At 45.8% G+C, this 20210-nt stretch overlaps 1 protein-coding gene across 1 annotated transcript in view; it reads right to left on the reverse strand.

Moving 5' to 3' along the window:
- Positions 1-11694, reverse strand: part of LOC148220144 (RNA-binding E3 ubiquitin-protein ligase MEX3C-like) — a 37042-nt gene extending 25348 nt beyond the window's left edge. Inside the window, exon 1 of the mRNA XM_088155700.1 lies at positions 10953-11694. Within this exon, the coding sequence (XP_088011826.1) occupies positions 10953-11541 (589 nt within the window). The 5' untranslated portion in view covers positions 11542-11694. The remainder of the gene's footprint in view (positions 1-10952) is intronic.
- Between the last annotated feature and the right edge of the window lie 8516 nt (positions 11695-20210).

Here is a 20210-nt window from a genome sequence, read left to right on the forward strand (position 1 = left end):
CTCAGCTGTCTCCTCTTGATAACAAATCCTGTTCTATCAGGCCAAGACAACCCCTGTTCTGTTCCTTGGGTCAGCCCCCTGCCCTTTCCCTGTCCGTCAGCCTTTCGGTCACTCCCACCCTGTTTCCCTGTTGGCCCTCATGCCCTAACCTCACCCCTGTGTCACCCCCATGCCCCCTGGTAATTGGTCCCTAATACGTCTTCCCCCACCTCAAAACCCCCATGTAGTTAACCTGGACCTTCAGACCAGCCCTTTGCCTTTGCCTCTGAACCTTGGACTGTGCACACTCGTGGCTGAAATAAACATCTCTGTGAAACACCTGCAAAGGCCCTTCCTGCTTCTTTGCCTGCATCCATCTCAACAACTACCTCAACCACAACACTTCATCTCTAGGAACAGAGATGTTCTTCCCTTGGGGCAAAGGGTCTTCAACATAGGTGCCTTTGCTCATGAGCTACAAGTTGAACACTCCCCCCCATATCTTTCTCCAAGGTTTATAGGAATCTTTAGTGAATTATAGTCCATCCCATAGCTTACAAAAGGATTTTCAGCCTAAATTCACGGCATCTCCTCATTCTCCTTCTATCTGGAACCTGACTCCTGCTTCACTGACCTTGGTGGCTTCTCTCTTCTTTTTCCCTCTCACTCAAGGGAGGATTGAAGGTCAGTAAGTTTTATCTGAGCATTGAAAGAGTTATGATCTCACATGGGGAATGCAGAGGCTGCAGCCAGGCCATGCTGGAGCTGTGCCAGGATCTCAGGACACACTCAGGCCACCCTGGGAGGGGCTGGCCTGAGCCACAAATGGCAGCGGCCGCTCTGGAAAGGGGAGAGGGGGGACGGCTGGGACCTCAATCAGCCTCCCTAGGCCCAGCTGGCATCCACTGCCGATCACCACTCCTCCCCGCTGGGACATGCCAGCTTTCCCAGACAGAAGGGCCCGGCCCTGCCCCCTGCCAGGCTCGCAGGCCACGCAGTGGAGCCAGGCCCGGGCTCTGTTACCTCCACTCTTGCCAGAAGAGAAAAGGGCCATTCCCGGGGTTTGCTAGCTTCAAAATGTGAATTTACAGAGGCAGACCAAATCCTCCAATTGGTTTCCCAGGCTGTCAACAACCAAACCAGCCTCCGACTGGTCCTATCAAATCACAGAGGAAGTTCTCAGGGAGAAAACTTCCGAGGATGCCCTCTTCTAAGTGCCAATTAATGCAAAACCAGCACACCCATGCAGGTCCAGGAGTTGGACTTTGATGATCCTTGTGGGTCACTTTTAACTCAGGATATTCTATGATTCTATGTTATATATAGCGACCAAGACTGCTCCCATTATAATTCCATCACATCCATTTCTGAGGAGCAACTGACCACTTACTTAGCATTAGTACATGTAAAAAAAATACAAAGCGAAGATGATACATGACTTTCCTACTTGTCATTATCCAGCTGGAGCTGTAGAAGTGTTTTTAGGCGAGATACTTTCCAGACCAGTGCTTCAAGCTCAAGTGCACCAGGTGCTGCAACCACACAGGCTTTGTTTAGGTACCAGGACAGAGGAGTCTGGAGATCTCAAGTACTTTAACCAAGAGCCAAGGAATTGAGGTCGACCACTTGGCTGTGCCAGATCAAAGGAAGCAGGACTTTGTTTGACCCTATTGGTGCCAAGCTAAGATAGGGGAAAAGAGGGCAGTTTTAAGAGTCTCTGATGATGTTGAGAAAGCTTTCCAAGAAAAGGCTATTCAAAAGCTCTCAGGGATATTTCTCTCTTCTAAAAAAAAAGGAGCCCTGGTTCAAGAACCATGTAGAAAATATTAAAGATTTCTTAGGCATGTATTAATTTATCAATTGATATATATATATATAGATAGATATCAGTCGGTCTAGGTCAGAATGAAGTAGTCAGCCTACACAGTTTCCTTCTATATGTCAGTCCAGGACACTACCAAATCAGCAATCTCACAGGCAGAAGAATACTCCAATTCCCAAAACAGATGGCACCTCTAAACAAGTTCCATGGAACAAAAAAGCCAGAGGGCAGCAACTTGTATTATTAATTACTTGCACTGCTGTAGCACCAGGACTAAGGTAGCAGCTGTTGAGCCAAATTAGGAAGGTACAATAGCAGAAAAGCAATAGTTATAAAAGAGGGAGTACATCCAACAAATAACTACAGGGGAAAAAAAAGTTATTTTGATTAGGAACACTGATCTAGTGAATGAAACAGATTTATGTGAGAAACAGCATTGGGAAAGCTGACCTGCATGATGATATTAAAAAGAAACACTATTCATGCCATGTGGTAGAGGGTCAATAAAGGAAGGTTGCAAAAGACTATGCAAATCTTCACCTACACCAAAACCTTGATTCAAAAATGCCACTAAACCTGTGTTTTTATAGACAAAATCCCACAGTATACTGTCAAAGGCAAAATGATCTAGAAGGTAAAAAGTAACAGATTCTTTGTTCAAAAGAGAAACAGAGAACGTGATGCAGACCTCAGAAGTAATGACCCACACCAGTGAAGAAAACAGGGATCTCTGACAAAATCTCATGCTTTTAAAGGAATACATGAAAGAGAAAATGAAGACATTAAGGAGTAACTGAAATTGGAAACAAATGCTTAATTTAGAGCTCTTTGGCCTTTTCTTTTGATTAAATAAAAGTGTACTAGTGCTCAGCAACATTTTTTGTTAGACAAAGTTTGCAACCTTATCCCTGCTAAATTTTTTTGCCTGCAATGAGAAATTGGCCCTGTGGGATAGAAGCATTGCAGCAAAAGAAAATTTAAGATCTTTGAGATATCCAACACTGTTTAGAACAAAGTTTATTTTCCAGAAATTCAGACCACAGTATACTAGAAGAGAGGGTAACAAGGGCTGAGACAGGGAAACACACATCATCTGCTGACTTAACTAACAGATTAAAAGAATTCATCAGTTTTCTCATGCCAGACAGGTTAATCCAGTGCAGTTCAGAAGCACATTAATCAGGATTTCTTTTCTATGTGTATGTTATAAACATAAAAAAGAAAATCATACTCTTTTATGACACAGCAATTTTACAAGAAAAACAAAAGGACCAGACAATTAGAAATTTGTATTTTACCTTCCAAGATTTTTAATTTCAGCTTCCTTAAAAAAAATATCTTATGGTGCATTCACACATTAAAATCTACAGAATTTCTGGCACACTACACAGTCTCCTGAGTGTGCACTGTGATTGGTGTCCTTCCCATCCAAGAAGCCAGACAAGAACAGCATTTATGAGCAAGGATTTACAATCCCAGCTGGAAAACCTGCACCTTTCTAACACACTTCGCAACTTGAGTTAGATCTTTGCATAGCACAAATGACAAATAACATAACTGAAATCACATTTGTTACACGGTATCAGAGCAATAGGCCACTGAAAATTCAGCAGTAATTTCAGACTCTGTCAGGCCACAGTATGCTCACATGTTTCAGATCCTGGAGTTCCAGACTCTAAAAATGACAAGACTTCAACTACCTAGAAAAATAGCTTTTCAACAAATAGCTCAAATTTTATTTCAGTCTTTAGAACAAGCCATTTAATATCGCATTTAATTACCAGCTTGTTATAGAAGATGCAAAAAAATAATCTGAAGTGTAATTGCCTTTTTCACTTAAATTAGTTGAACCTGTGGTCTTTGTCTGTGGCAATCAGTTGACACCGAGATACATGACAACTTCTCTGATACAAATTAAATTTATCTATCCATTAAAGTAGAAATCTTAAGAATCCAGTTAAAAAAAAACAAAACAGAAAACAAAAAACAACAAACATGCAATTCAGGTTAGTTAGCTATGCTTATGCTAACTACTCCTTACGGGTAATTAATAACCAGTCAAGGCTATGTAAGTACTGTCAGTAATTCAGTAATACTATTACCACAACACACTGAGAGATAAAACCAGATATTCAGTATTTTTTGAAAGGACTATAATTAATTCTCCCATAGCTAAATACAGTACATAGATATCCTAACATAAGCTCTAGGATTATATTACTATTATTATATTTTATTATAATATATTTAGCTCTAGGATTGTTTTAGCAGTTTTCCACTACCTAAGAGTGATAGCTATTGCTTTTATTTGGCTGTTCAGCTATGTTAGATAGTTATCAGCTACCAACTTATCAGAATTATGTTTCTGTTTCAATTTGCAGGATTATTTTAAGCAAAGTAATATTTTGCTCAAGAGCCCACATTTAAAAAACAAAGAACAAAAAAGAGTCCAGGATCATCAAATCTGCATTAAAGTGTTGCTTTAGAGTTAAGCAGCTCCCAACTCTAGTGATGTTTTAGGGAGAAAATCCACTATTGTCAGTTTTAACGAGGATATAAACACTTGGAAAAATCACATTACTTGGATAGTCAAAACACTGGAATGTATTAAATATATTCCAGCAATTACTATCTGAAGACAGGGATGCAGCATCTCTACAGGACCGACTTTGTCCCTTCCAGCATCTTTCAGGTTTTCTGTTTGTCTTTAGACACTACCCCTCTTTTTGCAGTATTCAAAAGAGATTTTCATGTTTAAATGTGTCTTACTTCAAGTGCAAAGTGCAGGAGGCACCGAAGACTTAGCATCACCAACTTAACATAGGGAAAACAGTCTTCAGGTGATCCACAGCAGACTTTCACAAGTCCTTCACATGATTTAGAGATTAAAACAAAACCTTCTGAGTTAGACCTCCAAAAGCCTTTTAAGTCTGGATAGATGCTTATTTAATTCCAGCTTTTCTCATGCAAACAAGGTCACATCAGCAACACAGCTTTCTTGCTACCACTTCTCAAGAGCACTTTCTCTAACTTGATGTTTTTTTAAACCAATGCAACTTTGTGCGCGCAGGATTTTCAGCTGCTGACAGCAGAGGAAGTAGCTTTTCTGCTCAGGATGATGACTGGCCAAGTTAGCAAAGCGTGGATTCAACAGCTAGTTCAAATTCATACAGGAAGCCTGTACACTGCAAGGAATGGAATCTAGTTTTCCTGGCTCCCAGTCACATGCCTTTACAAGGATAAAAGGATACAAAAATCTTTCTTGCACTACCTCAACAAGTGTCTGTCAACTTCATTTGGGTTGGGGGGGGGGGCCGGGGCAAGGGGAATAAGAAAAGGCTGAGAACATTTAAGATTATTAAAAATAACATTTAAAAAAAGGCACAAAAACCTGCCAGGTTTCAGAAATAATAGGTAACTTTTAAGGAGCACTTAACTATTCATTAAAGTCTTAAGTCTTTTCCAGTGACATAAATGCTTCCAGCAGCAACACATTGAACTACTGTTGCATACAAGTAAAGAAATTATAAAAGAAAGGCCTTATATAATCAGGCCTTGCTCTGCTAAATTACCAGCTAAGCCAGTAATTTCCCATAAGAAAGAATCAGAGGAATAAAAAGGTCAGTTAACAACCTATTCTGGTAAGAAAAATAAGTTTGCACCTGCATAAACAAGAAATCTGTCCCATGAGAATTAGTGAACAAAATATGTAAACTAACCAAAAATAGAGAGATTTGACAGACACACCCTGGCCATTTAACGACCAATGCATTGAGTGGCAAGAAAACTACTAGCCAACTGGAGTTGAACACGAGGTCTGTGAAAACTATAAAAATGAGTTATGGGAATTAATAATTGGCTTTTCTGCATGAAGAAATTGAGTCCTGCCTGCTTTATTACTGTAACAAACTACTGTCACAGTAATCCAGCAACCTCCAACATAGTTTCAACTATCAAGCACAAGGTACATTTCAAGCACTCCCCACCTTCTATAGATGTGGCATCCCACATCTGTGCACAGCTACCAGCAAAAATGCCCACACAAGACCCTGGACTTCAGCAAAAGACATGCCCAGCAGGTCGAGAGAGGTGATTCTCCCCCTCTACTCTGCCTTTCTGAGACCCCACCTGGAGTACCGTGTCCAAGTCTGGGGTCCTCAGCACAAGAAAGATGCGGACCTGTTAGAGTGGGTCTAGAGGTGGCCACAAAGATGATCAGAGGATTGGTGCACCTCTCTCCTATGAAGACAGGCTGAGACATGGGATTGTTCAGCATGGAGAGGAGAAGGCTTTGGAGAGACCTCATTGCAGCCTTCCAGTACCTAAAGGGGGTTTATAAAAAGGAGGGAGGGGCTCTTTATACAAGCAGATAGTGACAGGACAAGGGGCAATGATTTTAAACTGAAAGAGGGCAGGTTTAGAGGAGATGGTAGGAAGAAATTCTTTACTCAAATGGTGATGAAGCACTGGAACAAATAGTCCAGAGATGTGGATGCCTCATCCCTGCAAGTGTTCAGAGCCAGGTTGGATGGGACCTTGAGCAACCTGATCTAGTGAAAGGCACCCCTGCCCATGGCAGGGGAGGGTTGGAACTAAATGATCTTTAAGGTCCCTTCTAACCCAAACCATTCTGTGATTCTAATCTGGAATCCAGCAACCTAGAGCAGGGCTGTGGGAACACCACTTCACTGCCTTAAGTGCTCTATTTATTTCTGAAAATCATACACAATTGAAAAAATGTTAAATGTGTGCACTGTAAGGTCTTTGCTTTTTTACAGCTCGCTTAGGACTCAGAAGCTCCTTTGGTCTGTTAAAGTATCTAGAGATTCTCTTCCACTGTGCAGAAAATTAAATTCGGATAAAGAATACTGTGGAATTCTGGTTATCATTACTTGTTCAGTTAGGACTTACAAAAAACATGCTCTCAGACACAGTAGTGAGGCCTCAAGCAAAGCCTAGATCAAACTCAGCATTCCTGGTATCTCATGTTTTTAGGCTGCAGACATTTCAGGTTCTTTTTATACCTCAGACAGCAACAGAAAGAATATAAACTTAATCTTTGTGGAAATCTATCAGAAGTAGCATTTCAATCTCATCACCCTTACATAATTAGGTATTAAAATACTGCAGTACAGAGGAGTCTGGCATAAAACTTATTTGAATTCATTCAAGATAATCCTGGGAAGATCATGGAACAGATCTTCCTAGAAGCTCTGCTAAAGCATATGAAGGACAAGAAGGTGATTCAGGACAGCCAGCATGGCTTTACCAAGGGCAAGTCCTGCCTGACCAACTTAGTGGCCTTCTATAATGGAGTGACTACATCAGTGAACAAAGGCAGGGCTACAGATGTTATTTATCTGGACTTCTGTAAGGCCTGTGCACAGTCCCACACAACATCTTCTCTCTAAATTGGAGAGAGATGGATTTGATGAGTAGACTGTTAGATGGATAAGAAATTGGTTGGACAGTTGCATCCAGAAGGTAGCGGTCAACAGCTCAGAGTCCCAATGGACATCAGTGAAAAGTGGTGTCCCTCAGGGGTCTGTATTGGGATCAGTGTTATTTAATATCTTCATTAAGGACATAGACAAAGGGATTGATTGCACCCTCAGCAAATTTGCAAATGACACCAAGCTGAGTGGTGCTGTTGACATGCCTGAAGGATGGGATGCCATCCAGGGGGACCTGGATAAGCTCAAGAAGTGGGCCAGTGGGAATCTCATGAGGTTCAACAGGACCAAGTGCAAGGTCCTGCACCTGGGTCAGGGCAATCCAGGCTGGGGGATGAAGAGATCAAGAGCAGCCCTGCCAAGAAGGACTTAGTGGTGGTGGTGGATGAGAGGCTGGACATGAACTGGCAATGTGCACTTACAGCCCAGAAAGCCAATTGTATCCTGAGCTGCATCAAAAGCAGTGTGGGCAGCAAGGCAAGAGAGGTGATTCTGTCCCTCTCCTCCACTCTCATGAAATCCCAACTGCAGTGCTACATACAGCTCGGGAGTCCCCAGCACAGGAAGGACATTGACCTGTTGGAGTCCAGAGGAAGCCTCCAAGATTATAGGGATGAAGCGCCTCTCCTATGAGGAAAGGCTAAGAGAATTTGGATTGTTGAGCCTGGAAAAGAGAAGGCTTTGGGGTGACTGTCCTGGTTTAGGGCAAATTTGGGAGAAGACCGCCAAAGGGGCCCTCCCCCAGGAAGCAAACCCAAGCAGCCCCTCCCCCAACCGGTTCAGGAACAAATTTCCTCAGAGAGAAGTGGAAAAAAAACTGTTTATTCAACAGACACAGGACTGCCCAGCACAAAAAAAAAAAAAAGAAAAAACAGTACCGAACAACAAAACCTCTCGTCGCTCTGAAGAGATGACAAATTCAGAAAGTCTCTCTCCTTTGGTGGTAGCTCGGCTCAGTCTGATATCAGTTCCTCCGGCGCTGGAAAATGCCGCTGCCCAGGCCAGGCCCCAGTGGGCCACAGGTGCAAGCTCCTGGTGCTCCCGTGGGTCCCCAGTCCAGAGCAGGTTCAAATAATTCCAGGAAAAAGGGGGAAAAAAACCCACTTTCTGGGGAACTTCTCTGCTTCAGTTAGTCAGAAACTAACAAAAAGCAAAGGAGAGCTCTCTCCTGCTGTCCACCACAGTGACACAGTCCAGGAGGACGAGAAGATGGAACTCCTATCTCTGTGTTTTGAAAACAACCGCCTCAGACATTCCACCGCTTCTCCTCCCCCTCCTTCACTCTCAAATCCAGCCTTAAAGGTACAAAACTTATTTCTGGGCTAAACAGACAAATGGGGATACAATTCAACATGACAAAGTCACCCCAGGACAGTGACCTAATCGTGGCCTTCCAGTACCTGAAGGGAGCCTACAAGAAAGATGGAAAGAGACTATTTACAAGAGCATGTAGTGACAGAACAAGGGGGAATAGATCCAAACTGAGAGTAGGTTTAGATTAGATATTAGGAAGAAATTCTTTCCTGTGAGAGTGGTGAGGTACTGGAACAGGTTGCCCAGAGCAGCTGTGGATGCCCCATCCCTGGAAGTGTTCAAGGCCAGGTTGGATGGGGCTTTGCACAACCTGGTCTAGTGGAAAGTATGATAATATAACCAGCTAGTTAGGATGTCTGCTAGGAAGAGAATATGCATCTTCATTTTTACAGAGAGCAGAATGATCTGTGAAGGATGCAGCTCTGACCAGCCTTGCTCAAGGCAGACCAAACTGCACTACAGCTGACAACACTTTGTGGGCTAGGGCACAGACACATGCAAAGCAAGTGGATGAGAAAGCAAGAGTCTCTAACCCATGCAATGAGCCAGCACAGTTCTGGACCATAAAAGGGGATGCAAGGACTAGTATGTCTTAAGACATTTGACAAATATTTAGTGGAACTAATACAATTTACATAAGGCAGTCTTTAAGCATGTCTCCCATGAATGAGAATTTTGAAGGGCCTCCTTGCACAAAGCTTCATGCAAGTATATTTGGTAACAAATTTTTTAGCTCTCCCTCCACTCCTGCTCCTTTCCTCTTTTGTAGCCCTAATTCTTTGTATTATAAAATCCCTCCCCATCAAGGCTAAATATTTTATGACAAGCCAAACAGTGTGACACCAGATGAAACATAAAGCAGAAGCAGCAAATGAACCCTCAGGAACAATGATCCTATTTTTATGCTAACCCCATTATCTTGTCTTTAAGTGACTCAAAGTATGGAAAAATATACTACAGAGAACAACCCTGATCTGATGGAGAATAAACATGGCAGCCTAATCAGTCCTTGAAGCCCAATAGTTTCTATTTCTCCTTTAGAGGACTGTAGCAATCACGGTTTTCAGTTCTGTTTTCCACCCATCCCCCTCTCCTCTGCCCACCATCCCCAGTGACACATGAACAGTCTTAAGACATTGAAACACCACTTCTTGGAAAAGAAATTTTCTGCTTGAACAGAACAGACTTGTCTGCAGCAGAGGAAGCTACCGGCAAATTTCTGCTGTACAGCCTTCTATTCGCCTTTGACACATACAGCAAAAACCCCACCCTTAACTGCTAAAAACCTAAAATAAATGTAGAAAAAGAAAATAAGTCCGTCTAAGCATTGGTGCTCAGTAGGCCTTTCTTTAGTACCACATTGGTTTAGACCAATCTTATAATTTCTTCCATATTCAAAAGAAAAAAACCAATTCAAAGCCACACTGGGGTAGAGAGACCAGGCAGCATAACTGCTCATTATCAGAGCTCATCAGCAAATGAGACACACCACCCTCAAAACAATAAAAAATAACACAGAAAGGGAAGAGAGAGTGGCAACTTCATTGTTTGCATTTCCACACCTACACTTGACACTGCTCAGTGCTTCTCTCAATATATAAAAAGGGGTTTTAAAATTAGGTTCACCACTAGAAAGCTGGTGCAAAACATCTTTTCTAACTCCTCCAAGCACTGCTCCCACAAGACCACATGAAAGGCACAAAATGAAGGTGACATCACTGATATGACTTCATCCTAATGACATAATAGAGACCTACCGAGTGTAGCAACAGCAACCAACAGGAAACCGTAACCCGAACAGAAAGACAAGGGCTTTCACACAGAGGAGGGCTAAACGTGGCTCCTTTCTCCATCTCGTTGATTCCTCAGGTCTTTGTAATCGGTGAGCACCATGAAAAGCTGTAGGAACAGTGTCAGCCCATACCTTGCTCTCCAAGGCAAATTAAAGCCCTTCACTCAAAAATCTTTGTAAAACATAGTACTAAGTTCCTACAGTGAAAGGCAGCTTCTCACTAAATACCACGAGCAAAGTGTCACTGAAGAGTAAAGCCTATGCCAGCACCTACCTGTACGTTGCCAGGCTATTCACTGCATTTTACAGCTCAGATGAACAAAAATGGAAGGCCTGAGCTAATCCAGTCCTTGTTCTCGCCTTCTCAAGCAGGGCTGGCCTGGTGCCAGCATTCTATCCCCCATGGAGAAGCCAGTGTCTGGGAGGGAGAGGTCGTCCCCAGGGGGCATAAAGCTACTACCGAGGCAAGGGGCTCCTGCAGCCGGCTCCGAAGGGGTACGCCCCAGGGGCGTGCGGGGAGAGGCCTGCCACGAACCCCGGGGAAGGACAGCAGGCCCAGGCCGCCCCACACCCCATCCAGTCCTCCACTCACCCTGGCGGCCCACGATCTCAGCCACATGCTCAGAGCTGGGCACGGGCACGCACTCGGTGGTGTTGACGCTCTTTCCGCGGAGCAGCGCCGTCTGCTCGCCGCTGAGGCCCATCGCACCGCCGCCACTCAGGCCGACGCCGTAAGCGTAGGACAGCATTGCCGCCATCATGCCCTCAGGATTGTGCGTCCCCGCCGCTGCCTCCTGCTCATCAAGAGCGGGCGAGAGCAGGACGGATCCCAACGCCGGCAGCAGCGGGAGCGGCTGGGAGAGCGAGGAAGACGTGGAGAGCAGCAGCAGCGCGGCCAGGTGGTCCTCTTCGTCCTCTTCTTCCTCCAGCTCTACATCTCCCTCGCCCTTCACCGCCGTCTCCCCCGCTCCGCCAAGCCTCAGCTCCCCGAGGGAGTCGGGCGGCGGCGCCAAGCCCACCCGCTTCCGGGCCACCCCCATCACTCCGCTGCCTCCGGCGGGCAGACTGTGGTCGCGGAAGCCGAGGCCGGAGATGTGCTGCTGGAGCAGTGGCAATGGGTGGAGGGGGAGGCGCGGCAGCTCGGCGGCACGGGAGGCCGCGGCGGCGCTGCTGCTCGGCATGGCGGGGGAGGCACCGCAGGCCAGGCAGAGCCTAGCGGCGCGGAGCCGCCATGCCGTGAGGAGCACGACCCGGGCCCCAGGGCCGCGCTCTCAGCACATCTCTTGTCCCATAATTCTCCCCATGGAAGGACCACAGACCACGCTGGAATAGGAGGATCAGCGGGGAGGAGATGGTCCCGCCCCGCACTCGCCGAATCGCCATTGGGCAGCAGAGCCGGTTCCTGGGCGGTGCCAGGGGTGGATTGGGCCTGCGGGGTGTGGAGAGGCCCCGCCCTCGGCCCCGCCCTCGGCCCCGCCGCCTCAGCCCCGCCGCCTCAGCGCTTCGGTGAGTCCTGGGACGGTGGGGTGCTGAGCTAAGGTCCGGTGAGACGGGGTGAGCCCCAAACAGACAAAAATAAAAACCAAAAGTCTCTGATGGACGTGGTGCTCTCTTTCCCCTCATACCTTGTTGTGTATTTCCCCGCTGAAGTAAAGGCTCTGTGATTTGCCACTTACCAACCCTAACAGAGCTTATCTCCCTTCTCCATGCTAAAAGCAAAGGCAATTGGCTGTGGACATCTTAATACAACCATAATAAAGTGCTTGAAAGTGATCTCTCACGGAGTTAGTTGCTTTATTAAATAGAGCATCTTCAAGGTTAGCCCAATGTGTCAGCGACATTGGTATGAGCACTGCAGCTTGAACAATTTATAGCCCATACTACAAAATAGAATTCAATAAAGCTTTTATAGTCTGCTTTAGGAATATCAAGTTCTTTTACCGTGTTCATATTTGAGGTGATAGACTTGTATAATGACTTTGCAGTCAATAAAAAAATGTTTAATTCTCCAAACTTCTGTCCATATTGGTTGTAAAATAGTTACATGAATCTATTGTCTGAAGGAGTAGACAGTACATAAGGCTTATGGGGTATATCAAATGTAGATGCAGGTGAAAGCCAGTTGATGTAGCTGAAGTTCTGCCTCTTGGTTCATTTCAATTTGCTCTTTTGAATGGCAAAATGAGCTCACAGCTTCAGGGCCATCCCTGTTGTGGCAGCAACATGACTTCACACACAACAAATGCTCCCCATAAATCCTTCATGGTGACTCCTACCAAGGCCAGGTTGGATGAGGCTTTGAGCAACGTGGTCTAGTGGAAGATGTCCCTGCCCCTGGCAGGGATCTTTACAATTCCTTCCAACCAAAACCATTCCATGATTCTAGGATTCTATGGTTATGGGGACTCTCTGGGGGAATAATCCTGCTGCTCACCCATAAATGACCAGCTCATTTTTAAAACTCAGATTAGAAATGTCTGGTTTCCAGCACTATCTTGCTAAATTCCAGTCATTTCCAAGGCATTTATAACCCCCAGGAGGACCATATTTCTAACATCTGCAAGTAAAGTGAAGTCCCAGTTTCCTTAGCATTCTCCAAAATGATGTCTCACCAAAAATTGTTGGGATTCATTTATTCAGCTAGATTGTCATACAGGGTCAGGGAAGTGAGTCCTGTACCTGGATCTATTTAACACCATCCCAAACCCTGCCATAACACCACAAGTTGACCTTCTCCCAGAAGAGAAGAGGGACCTACAAGGTACACACACATCTGAATCTCTCAGCCCAGTCTTATTCTTTTTTTTTCTGTTTTTGGTGGAACAAAGAGAAGATGAACAGTGAGGTATAAATATCAAAGCAAGAAGGATTATGTGTTTAACTGTAAACTGAGATGGAAGATTAAGTCTGAAAAAAGAATTACTTACCTGGCAGCCTGTTGGGACCTGTTTCTCACAGCTCACTTCACACCAGGGAAACGATTTTAACCCTCTGTCTTCCCCTATTGCTTCCCTCACCCCCATTATGGCTGAAGGAATTTATTAAAGAACATCATTAAAAGCTGAACTACATTTCTGTTGACCCAAGAGGAACGGTTCAGGCTTGTCACATTTTCTTTCATAAAACAATACTTCATAAAATCGTTGAATGGTTTGGGTTAGAAGGGACCTTAAAGATCATTTAGTTCCAACTCTCCCCTGCCATAGGCAGGGGTGCCTTTCACTAGATCAGGTTGCTCAAGGTCCCATCCAACCTGGCTCTGAACACTTGCAGGGATGAGGCATCCACATCTCTGGACTATTTGTTCCAGTGCTTCGTCACCATTTGAGTAAAGAATTTCTTCCTACCATCTCCTCTAAACCTGCCCTCTTTCAGTTTAAAATCATTGCCCCTTGTCCTGTCACTATCTGCTTGTATAAAGAGCCCGTCCCTCCTTTTTATAAACCCCCTTTAGGTACTGGAAGGTTGCAATGAGGTCTCTCCAAAGCCTTCTCCTCTCCATGCTGAACAATCCCATGTCTCAGCCTGTCTTCATAGGAGAGAGGTGCACCAATCCTCTGATCATCTTTGTGGCCACCTCTGGACCCACTCTAACAGGTCCGCATCTTTCTTGTGCTGAGGACCCCAGACTTGGACACGGTACTCCAGGTGGGGTCTCAGAAGGGCAGAGTAGAGGGGGAGAATCACCTCTCTCGACCTGCTGGGCATGTCTTTTGCAGCAGCCCAGGATGTGGTTGTTCTTCTGGTTTGTGAGCACACACTGTTGGCTCACGTCCAGCCTCTCATCCACCAGAACCCCCAAGTCTTTTTCCACAGGGCTGCACTCAATGACTTCTTCTCCCAGTCTATGCTCATATCTGGGATTGCCACAACTGACTTTCAGAATTTAAATAATATGTGCACTTCGCAGTCAAGGGACGTGAGAAGGGATGACATGAGCATGCAGGCAGGTGTCTTAGTTTCAAAGACAGGTGTCTGCTAAGGAAGGCAGGAGCCTCCCTTGGAATGGATAATATGACTCCCTTCCCTCAAAATTATTTTAATTTTGAAATTAAGGAGCTTTCAGGCAGAGATATGAGAATAACAGTTCTTTACTTGTATATATAAAAGGCAAACAAACAACAACAACTATGGTTGCAACAACAAACAACCAGAAACCCAGTAACAGCCTTCTCAGCCCCTGGCATTTTCCCCTTTGGTGTTGTGATGGTCACAGCTGCCATGGGGGCTGGCGGGCTCTCGTTGGGCAGGGCAGGTGCGATGATTCCCCGTGGCTGCAGGGGGCTTTCCGGTGAGAGCTCAGGGACCACGTGGTAACGGCGAACTTGATTGAGACGGGAAGGAATGGAAGAAAGGCTAGCTTTACAAACCCCCCAGGGGCAGCCGATCCCGGTGCTCCAGCAGGACTCTAGGGAGCAGCACGCTGGAACGGCAGGAATGAGCAAAAATCCCGGGTGATAGACGAGATGTATCAAACTCCACAGCTGTAGCGGGAACCACAGGACGTCTCAGTGAGACAGAGAAACTAAGAATTAAGAATCAAGCATCAAGAAATGCTTTAACTAAAAGGAGGCTGACAAAACCGCATGGAATGCTTAAATGTTTACTGTGCTTACAAGAACAGGAGGAGAGCAAGGCTACAAGATAAGATAAAGAGCTAGAATGCGCAAACAGGATGGAAGGACAAAGGCACCACAGGATAAGGGGGATTCTTCAGAACCCTAAGCCAGATAAACTGGTATCAAAGTCCAGAAGATGACCAAAGGACAAAAAAGAGCAGGCGCAAGGAAACAAGGTGAAAAGTTCAACTGAGAGGAAGACTGTCTACTTCATCCCAAAGACCCCCAGACGACCACCAGAGTGACCAACAAGGAGCAGTGTGAAGTCGCAAAGAGGCGTGGAGCTAATTTTAATACAAAGCGGGGACAGTCGGTGTTAGGAAAGGAATATGTATTAGGCGTATTGTGTAATCCTAGTTTGTAGGGAATAAAAAGAGAGGCACAGGTCGCCGAAGGTGTGCACGTTTTTGGAGGAGCTATCCCCCATGCACATCAGTGCTGAATAAATACATACCTACTCTTATAACTTACTTTGTGAGTTATGGACATTTTCCGTCTTTCCTGGGGTGACTTTGTCATGTTGAATTGTATCCCCATTTGTCTGTTTAGCCCAGAAATAAGTTTTGTACCTTTAAGGCTGGATTTGAGAGTGAAGGAGGGGGAGGAGAAGCGATGGAATGTCTGAGGCGGTTGTTTTCAAAACACAGAGATAGGAGTTCCATCTTCTCGTCCTCCTGGACTGTGTCACTGTGGTGGACAGCAGGAGAGAGCTCTCCTTTGCTTTTTGTTAGTTTCTGACTAACTGAAGCAGAGAAGTTCCCCAGAAAGTGGGTTTTTTTCCCCCTTTTTCCTGGAATTATTTGAACCTGCTCTGGACTGGGGACCCACGGGAGCACCAGGAGCTTGCACCTGTGGCCCACTGGGGCCTGGCCTGGGCAGCGGCATTTTCCAGCGCCGGAGGAACTGATATCAGACTGAGCCGAGCTACCACCAAAGGAGAGAGACTTTCTGAATTTGTCATCTCTTCAGAGCGACGAGAGGTTTTGTTGTTCGGTACTGTTTTTTCTTTTTTTTTTTTTTTTGTGCTGGGCAGTCCTGTGTCTGTTGAATAAACAGTTTTTTTTCCACTTCTCTCTGAGGAAATTTGTTCCTGAACCAGCTGGGGGAGGGGCCGCTCAGGTTTACTTCCTTGGAGGGGGGGTCCTTTGGAATTTATCTCCCAAATTTGCCCTAAACCAGGACAAATACACATTTTGGCACCCAACGCCGGGCTCGAGAAAGTGGAAAAAACCTGTACTGACTTCATTTTGGTTGAATTTACTCTGTACTGGGACAAAGCAATCTGTAACCATGTTGTTTGAATTCACAATGTCTCTTGGGGTGGAGGCTTTCCTGTGTCTCTGGTCCCTAGGCTTTTTTGAGGTTGTGATACCTTTATGGTCCCTAGGTTTATTTTCTTACCCAGAACTAGCTCCAGTGGTGTCCCTAACACGAAATTTCTTCAGTAGGGGGGCATGGATTAGAATAGCTATTGTACTGGGTTTGATGGCAATGATTTATAGGAAGTTTACAAAGGTATTGGAGTCTGTTCAAGGTATATATGGTTCATGGTTATGGGTATGCATCCAGTTTGTTACAGGAGAGCAGGGGATGAGGCTTTTCAGCCTTTCCTTTCCTTCTCCTGTGAATCTGTTACATCACTTTTGGAAAATGTTCAGTTCCCCCTGAATGTTAAAGAAACCACCTTCCTGGTATTTAATCTGGTAAGCTTCCTCTGTACAGTCTTCAGCTTCTCTAGAATGAGAGCTGAGATTTCTAGAGGGGCTGATGAGACCCTTGACCCAGGAGTAGACCCAGGCGTGGAAAATCCTGAGTGGTGTTGAGAATGGGAGGATATGGGCCAAATCCTGAAGGAATTATCTGACCCTGTAGTCTGGGACTTTCCGTGTGATCAAATTCAGAACCCAGCTGAGGTGGGGAAATACCTGAAAGAGAGGTGCCATGATGACTCTAAGGAGAAAAAGATCATTGCAGTAAACTGGGCCCTGGCATATGTATATTGCACTCTGCTAGATACCGTAGGGCAGCAGAAAGAGGCAGGGAGGCAGGGAGATAAATCAGCAGCTACCCCAGTCACTCAGGTTGCAGCCAACACCCCAGCTACTCGGGTTGTAGTTAAACCAGACAGTGAGCCTAAGCAAGCCACAAAAACAGACAGTGAGCCTAAGCCACTGGCAGTTCCTGCGGGAAGGAAGAACACCAGCAAAACTAATCGGCCAGTGGACGATGATGATCCAGGGGAAGGACCCTCAAAGCAAGCTCTTTATAAAAAAATCAGAAATCACAGCAACTGACACAAGATCTGAAGTCCTTTCCCCAGAAAGGGCTACTGAGTCCTTATCCCTGAAAGACCTTCATGGCCTAAGAAAGGATTACACCCGACAATCTGATGAATCTATAATTAGTTGGCTAGTCCGTCTTTGGGACGCTGCAGGAGAGGCTACAATTCTGGATGGTACTGAAGTGGGGCATTTGGGATCCCTGTCACATGATCCTGTTATTGACCAAGGAATGATGAGGGGGGCTAATCCTCAGAGTTTCTGGGAAGAGGTCCTGGGAAGTGTGGCACAAAGATATCTATGTGCAGATGATCTCGATACGCAGCAAACCCAGGGGAAGACCATAGAACAAGGGATTCAATACTTGAGAGAAATGGCAGTGGCAGAGATTGCCTTCTCAGATGACATAACAACTAAGAATCCAGATTTGGTACCATGTACATCTGTGATGTGGCGAAGACTTGTACTACTTGGGCCACAAGAATACACTTCTGCTCTTGCAATAATGAAGCGGGAGGAAATGGAGGAGATCGTGCTCGATATGGCGAAGAAGTTCCGAGCATATGCAGATGCCGTGCATGGCCCAACACATGCCAGGATAGCAGCTGTGGAAACACGTTTGCAGAAATTAGAAGATAAGATACAGGAGAATCATGAAAAACTCAGGGAGGAGATTAAAGAGGATCTTCTCCAAATCTCAGCTGTACAGATCAGAGGTTCTGGTACCCAATGCAGATGTTCCCCAGATAAGGAGAGAAGGTACACCCCACGAGCTGAGCTGTGGTTCTTCCTGCGTGATTGTGGGGAAAACATGAGGAGATGGAATGGAAAATCTACTGCTGCTCTGACCCAATGGGTGCGTGAATTGAAGGAAGGCAAGACTCAGAGAGGGAGTTCCACCAAAAGGGAAGCAGCTCCAGTTGCCCGTAGCCAAACTGCCAGGTATGATGATGATGATATGTCTGATCCCCTTGAAAGAATCTCCACGACATATGCCCAGATAAAGAAGGATAACCAGACTTAGAGGGGCCCTGCTGCTAGCCATGTAGAGGTTGGGGAAAACCGTGTTTTTTGGACCACATGGATTCCTTGGCCTGGCACATCAGAACCAAGAAAATATGAGGCCTTGGTTGACACTGGTTCCCAGTGCACATTAATTCCATCGAGGTATGTGGGGGTAGAATCTGCTTGTATCGCTGACGTGACAGGGGGATCTCATGATTTTACTTTGGTGGAAGCTGAGGTGAGCCTAACTGGAAATGGATGGAAGAAACAACCTATTGTGACTGGCCCAGAGGCCCCACACATTTTGGGTATAGACTTCCTTCGAAGTGGGTATTTCAAAGACCCAAGGGGACTCAGGTGGGCTTTTAGAATAGCTGCTGTAGAGACAGAGGACATCAAGCAATTGAACACTTTGCCTGGACTGTCAGAGAACCCATCTACAGTAGGACTTGTGAAGGGGGAAGAGCAACGAGTACCAATTTCTACTTCAACAGTGCACCGCAGACAGTACAGAACAACTCGAGGTGCTGTGATTCCCATTCATAAGATGATTCGTGAGCTGGAGAGCCAAGGGGTGGTCAGCAAAACCCACTCACCCTTCAACAGCCCCATCTGGCCTGTGCATAAATCTGAAGGAGAATGGAGATTGACAGTGGACTATCGTGCATTGAATGAAGTGACTCCACCACTGAGCGCTGCCGTGCCGGACATGCTGGAACTCCAGTATGAGCTGGAGTCCAAGGCAGCAAAGTGGTACGCCACTATCGATATCGCCAATGCATTTTTCTCCATTCTTTTGGCAGCAGAGTGCAGGCCTCAGTTTGCTTTCACATGGAGGGGTGTGCAGTACACCTGGAACCGACTGCCCCAGGGGTGGAAACACAGTCCCACCATCTGCCATGGACTGATCCAGACTGCACTAGAAAAGGGTGAGGCTCCAGAACATCTGCAGCACATCGATGATATCATTGTGTGGGGGAACACAGCAGCAGAAGTGTTCGAGAAAGGAGAGAAAATCATCAAGATTCTCCTGGAAGCTGGTTTTGCCATCAAGAAAAGCAAAGTCAAGGTACCCGCATGTGAGATCCAGTTCCTGGGAATAAAGTGGCAGGATGGACGGAGTCAGACTGCTACCGACGTCATCAACAAGATTACAACATCTCCACCGACCAGTAAGAAGGAAACACAAGCTTTCTTAGGTCCCATAGGCTTTTGGAGAATGCATATTCCTGAGTACAGTCAGATTGTGAGCTCTCTTTACCTGGTCACCCACAAGAAGAATCATTTCCACTGGGGCCCTGAGCAGCAGCAAGCCTTTGCCCAGATCAAGCAGGAGATTGCTCATGCGGTAACCCTTGGCCCAGTCAGGACGGGACCAGATGTGAAGAACGTGCTCTACTCTGCAGCCGGGAACCATGGTCTGTCCTGGAGCCTTTGGCAGAAGGTGCCTGGGGAGACTTGAGGCCGACCACTGGGATTCTGGAGTCGGAGCTACAGAGGGTCTGAAGCCAACTATACCTCAACAGAGAAAGAAATTTTAGCAGCCTATGAAGGAGTCCAAGCCGCTTTGAAGGTGATTGGTATAGAAGCACAACTCCTCCTGGCACCCCGAGTACCAGTGCCGAGCTGTATGTTCAAAGCAAAGGTTCCCTCCACCCACCATGCCCCCAATGCCACATGGAGCAAGTGGATTGCTCTTATAATGCAGAGCGCCCATATTGGTAAACTGAATCACCCTGGGATTTTGAAGATAATTACAAACTGGCCTGAAGGTGAAAATTTTGGTCTCACAGATGAAGAAGAACAAGAGCAAGTGACACGTGCTGAAGAAGCCCCACGGTATAACCAACTGCCAGCAGATGAAACATGCTATGCTCTTTTCACTGATGGTTCCTGCTGCATCGTGGGGATGAACCGGAAGTGGAAAGCAGCCGTATGGAGCCCCAC

Source organism: Sturnus vulgaris, chromosome W, assembly GCF_052056855.1.
Source record: "Sturnus vulgaris isolate bStuVul1 chromosome W, bStuVul1.hap1, whole genome shotgun sequence".
Lineage (NCBI taxonomy): Eukaryota > Metazoa > Chordata > Aves > Passeriformes > Sturnidae > Sturnus > Sturnus vulgaris.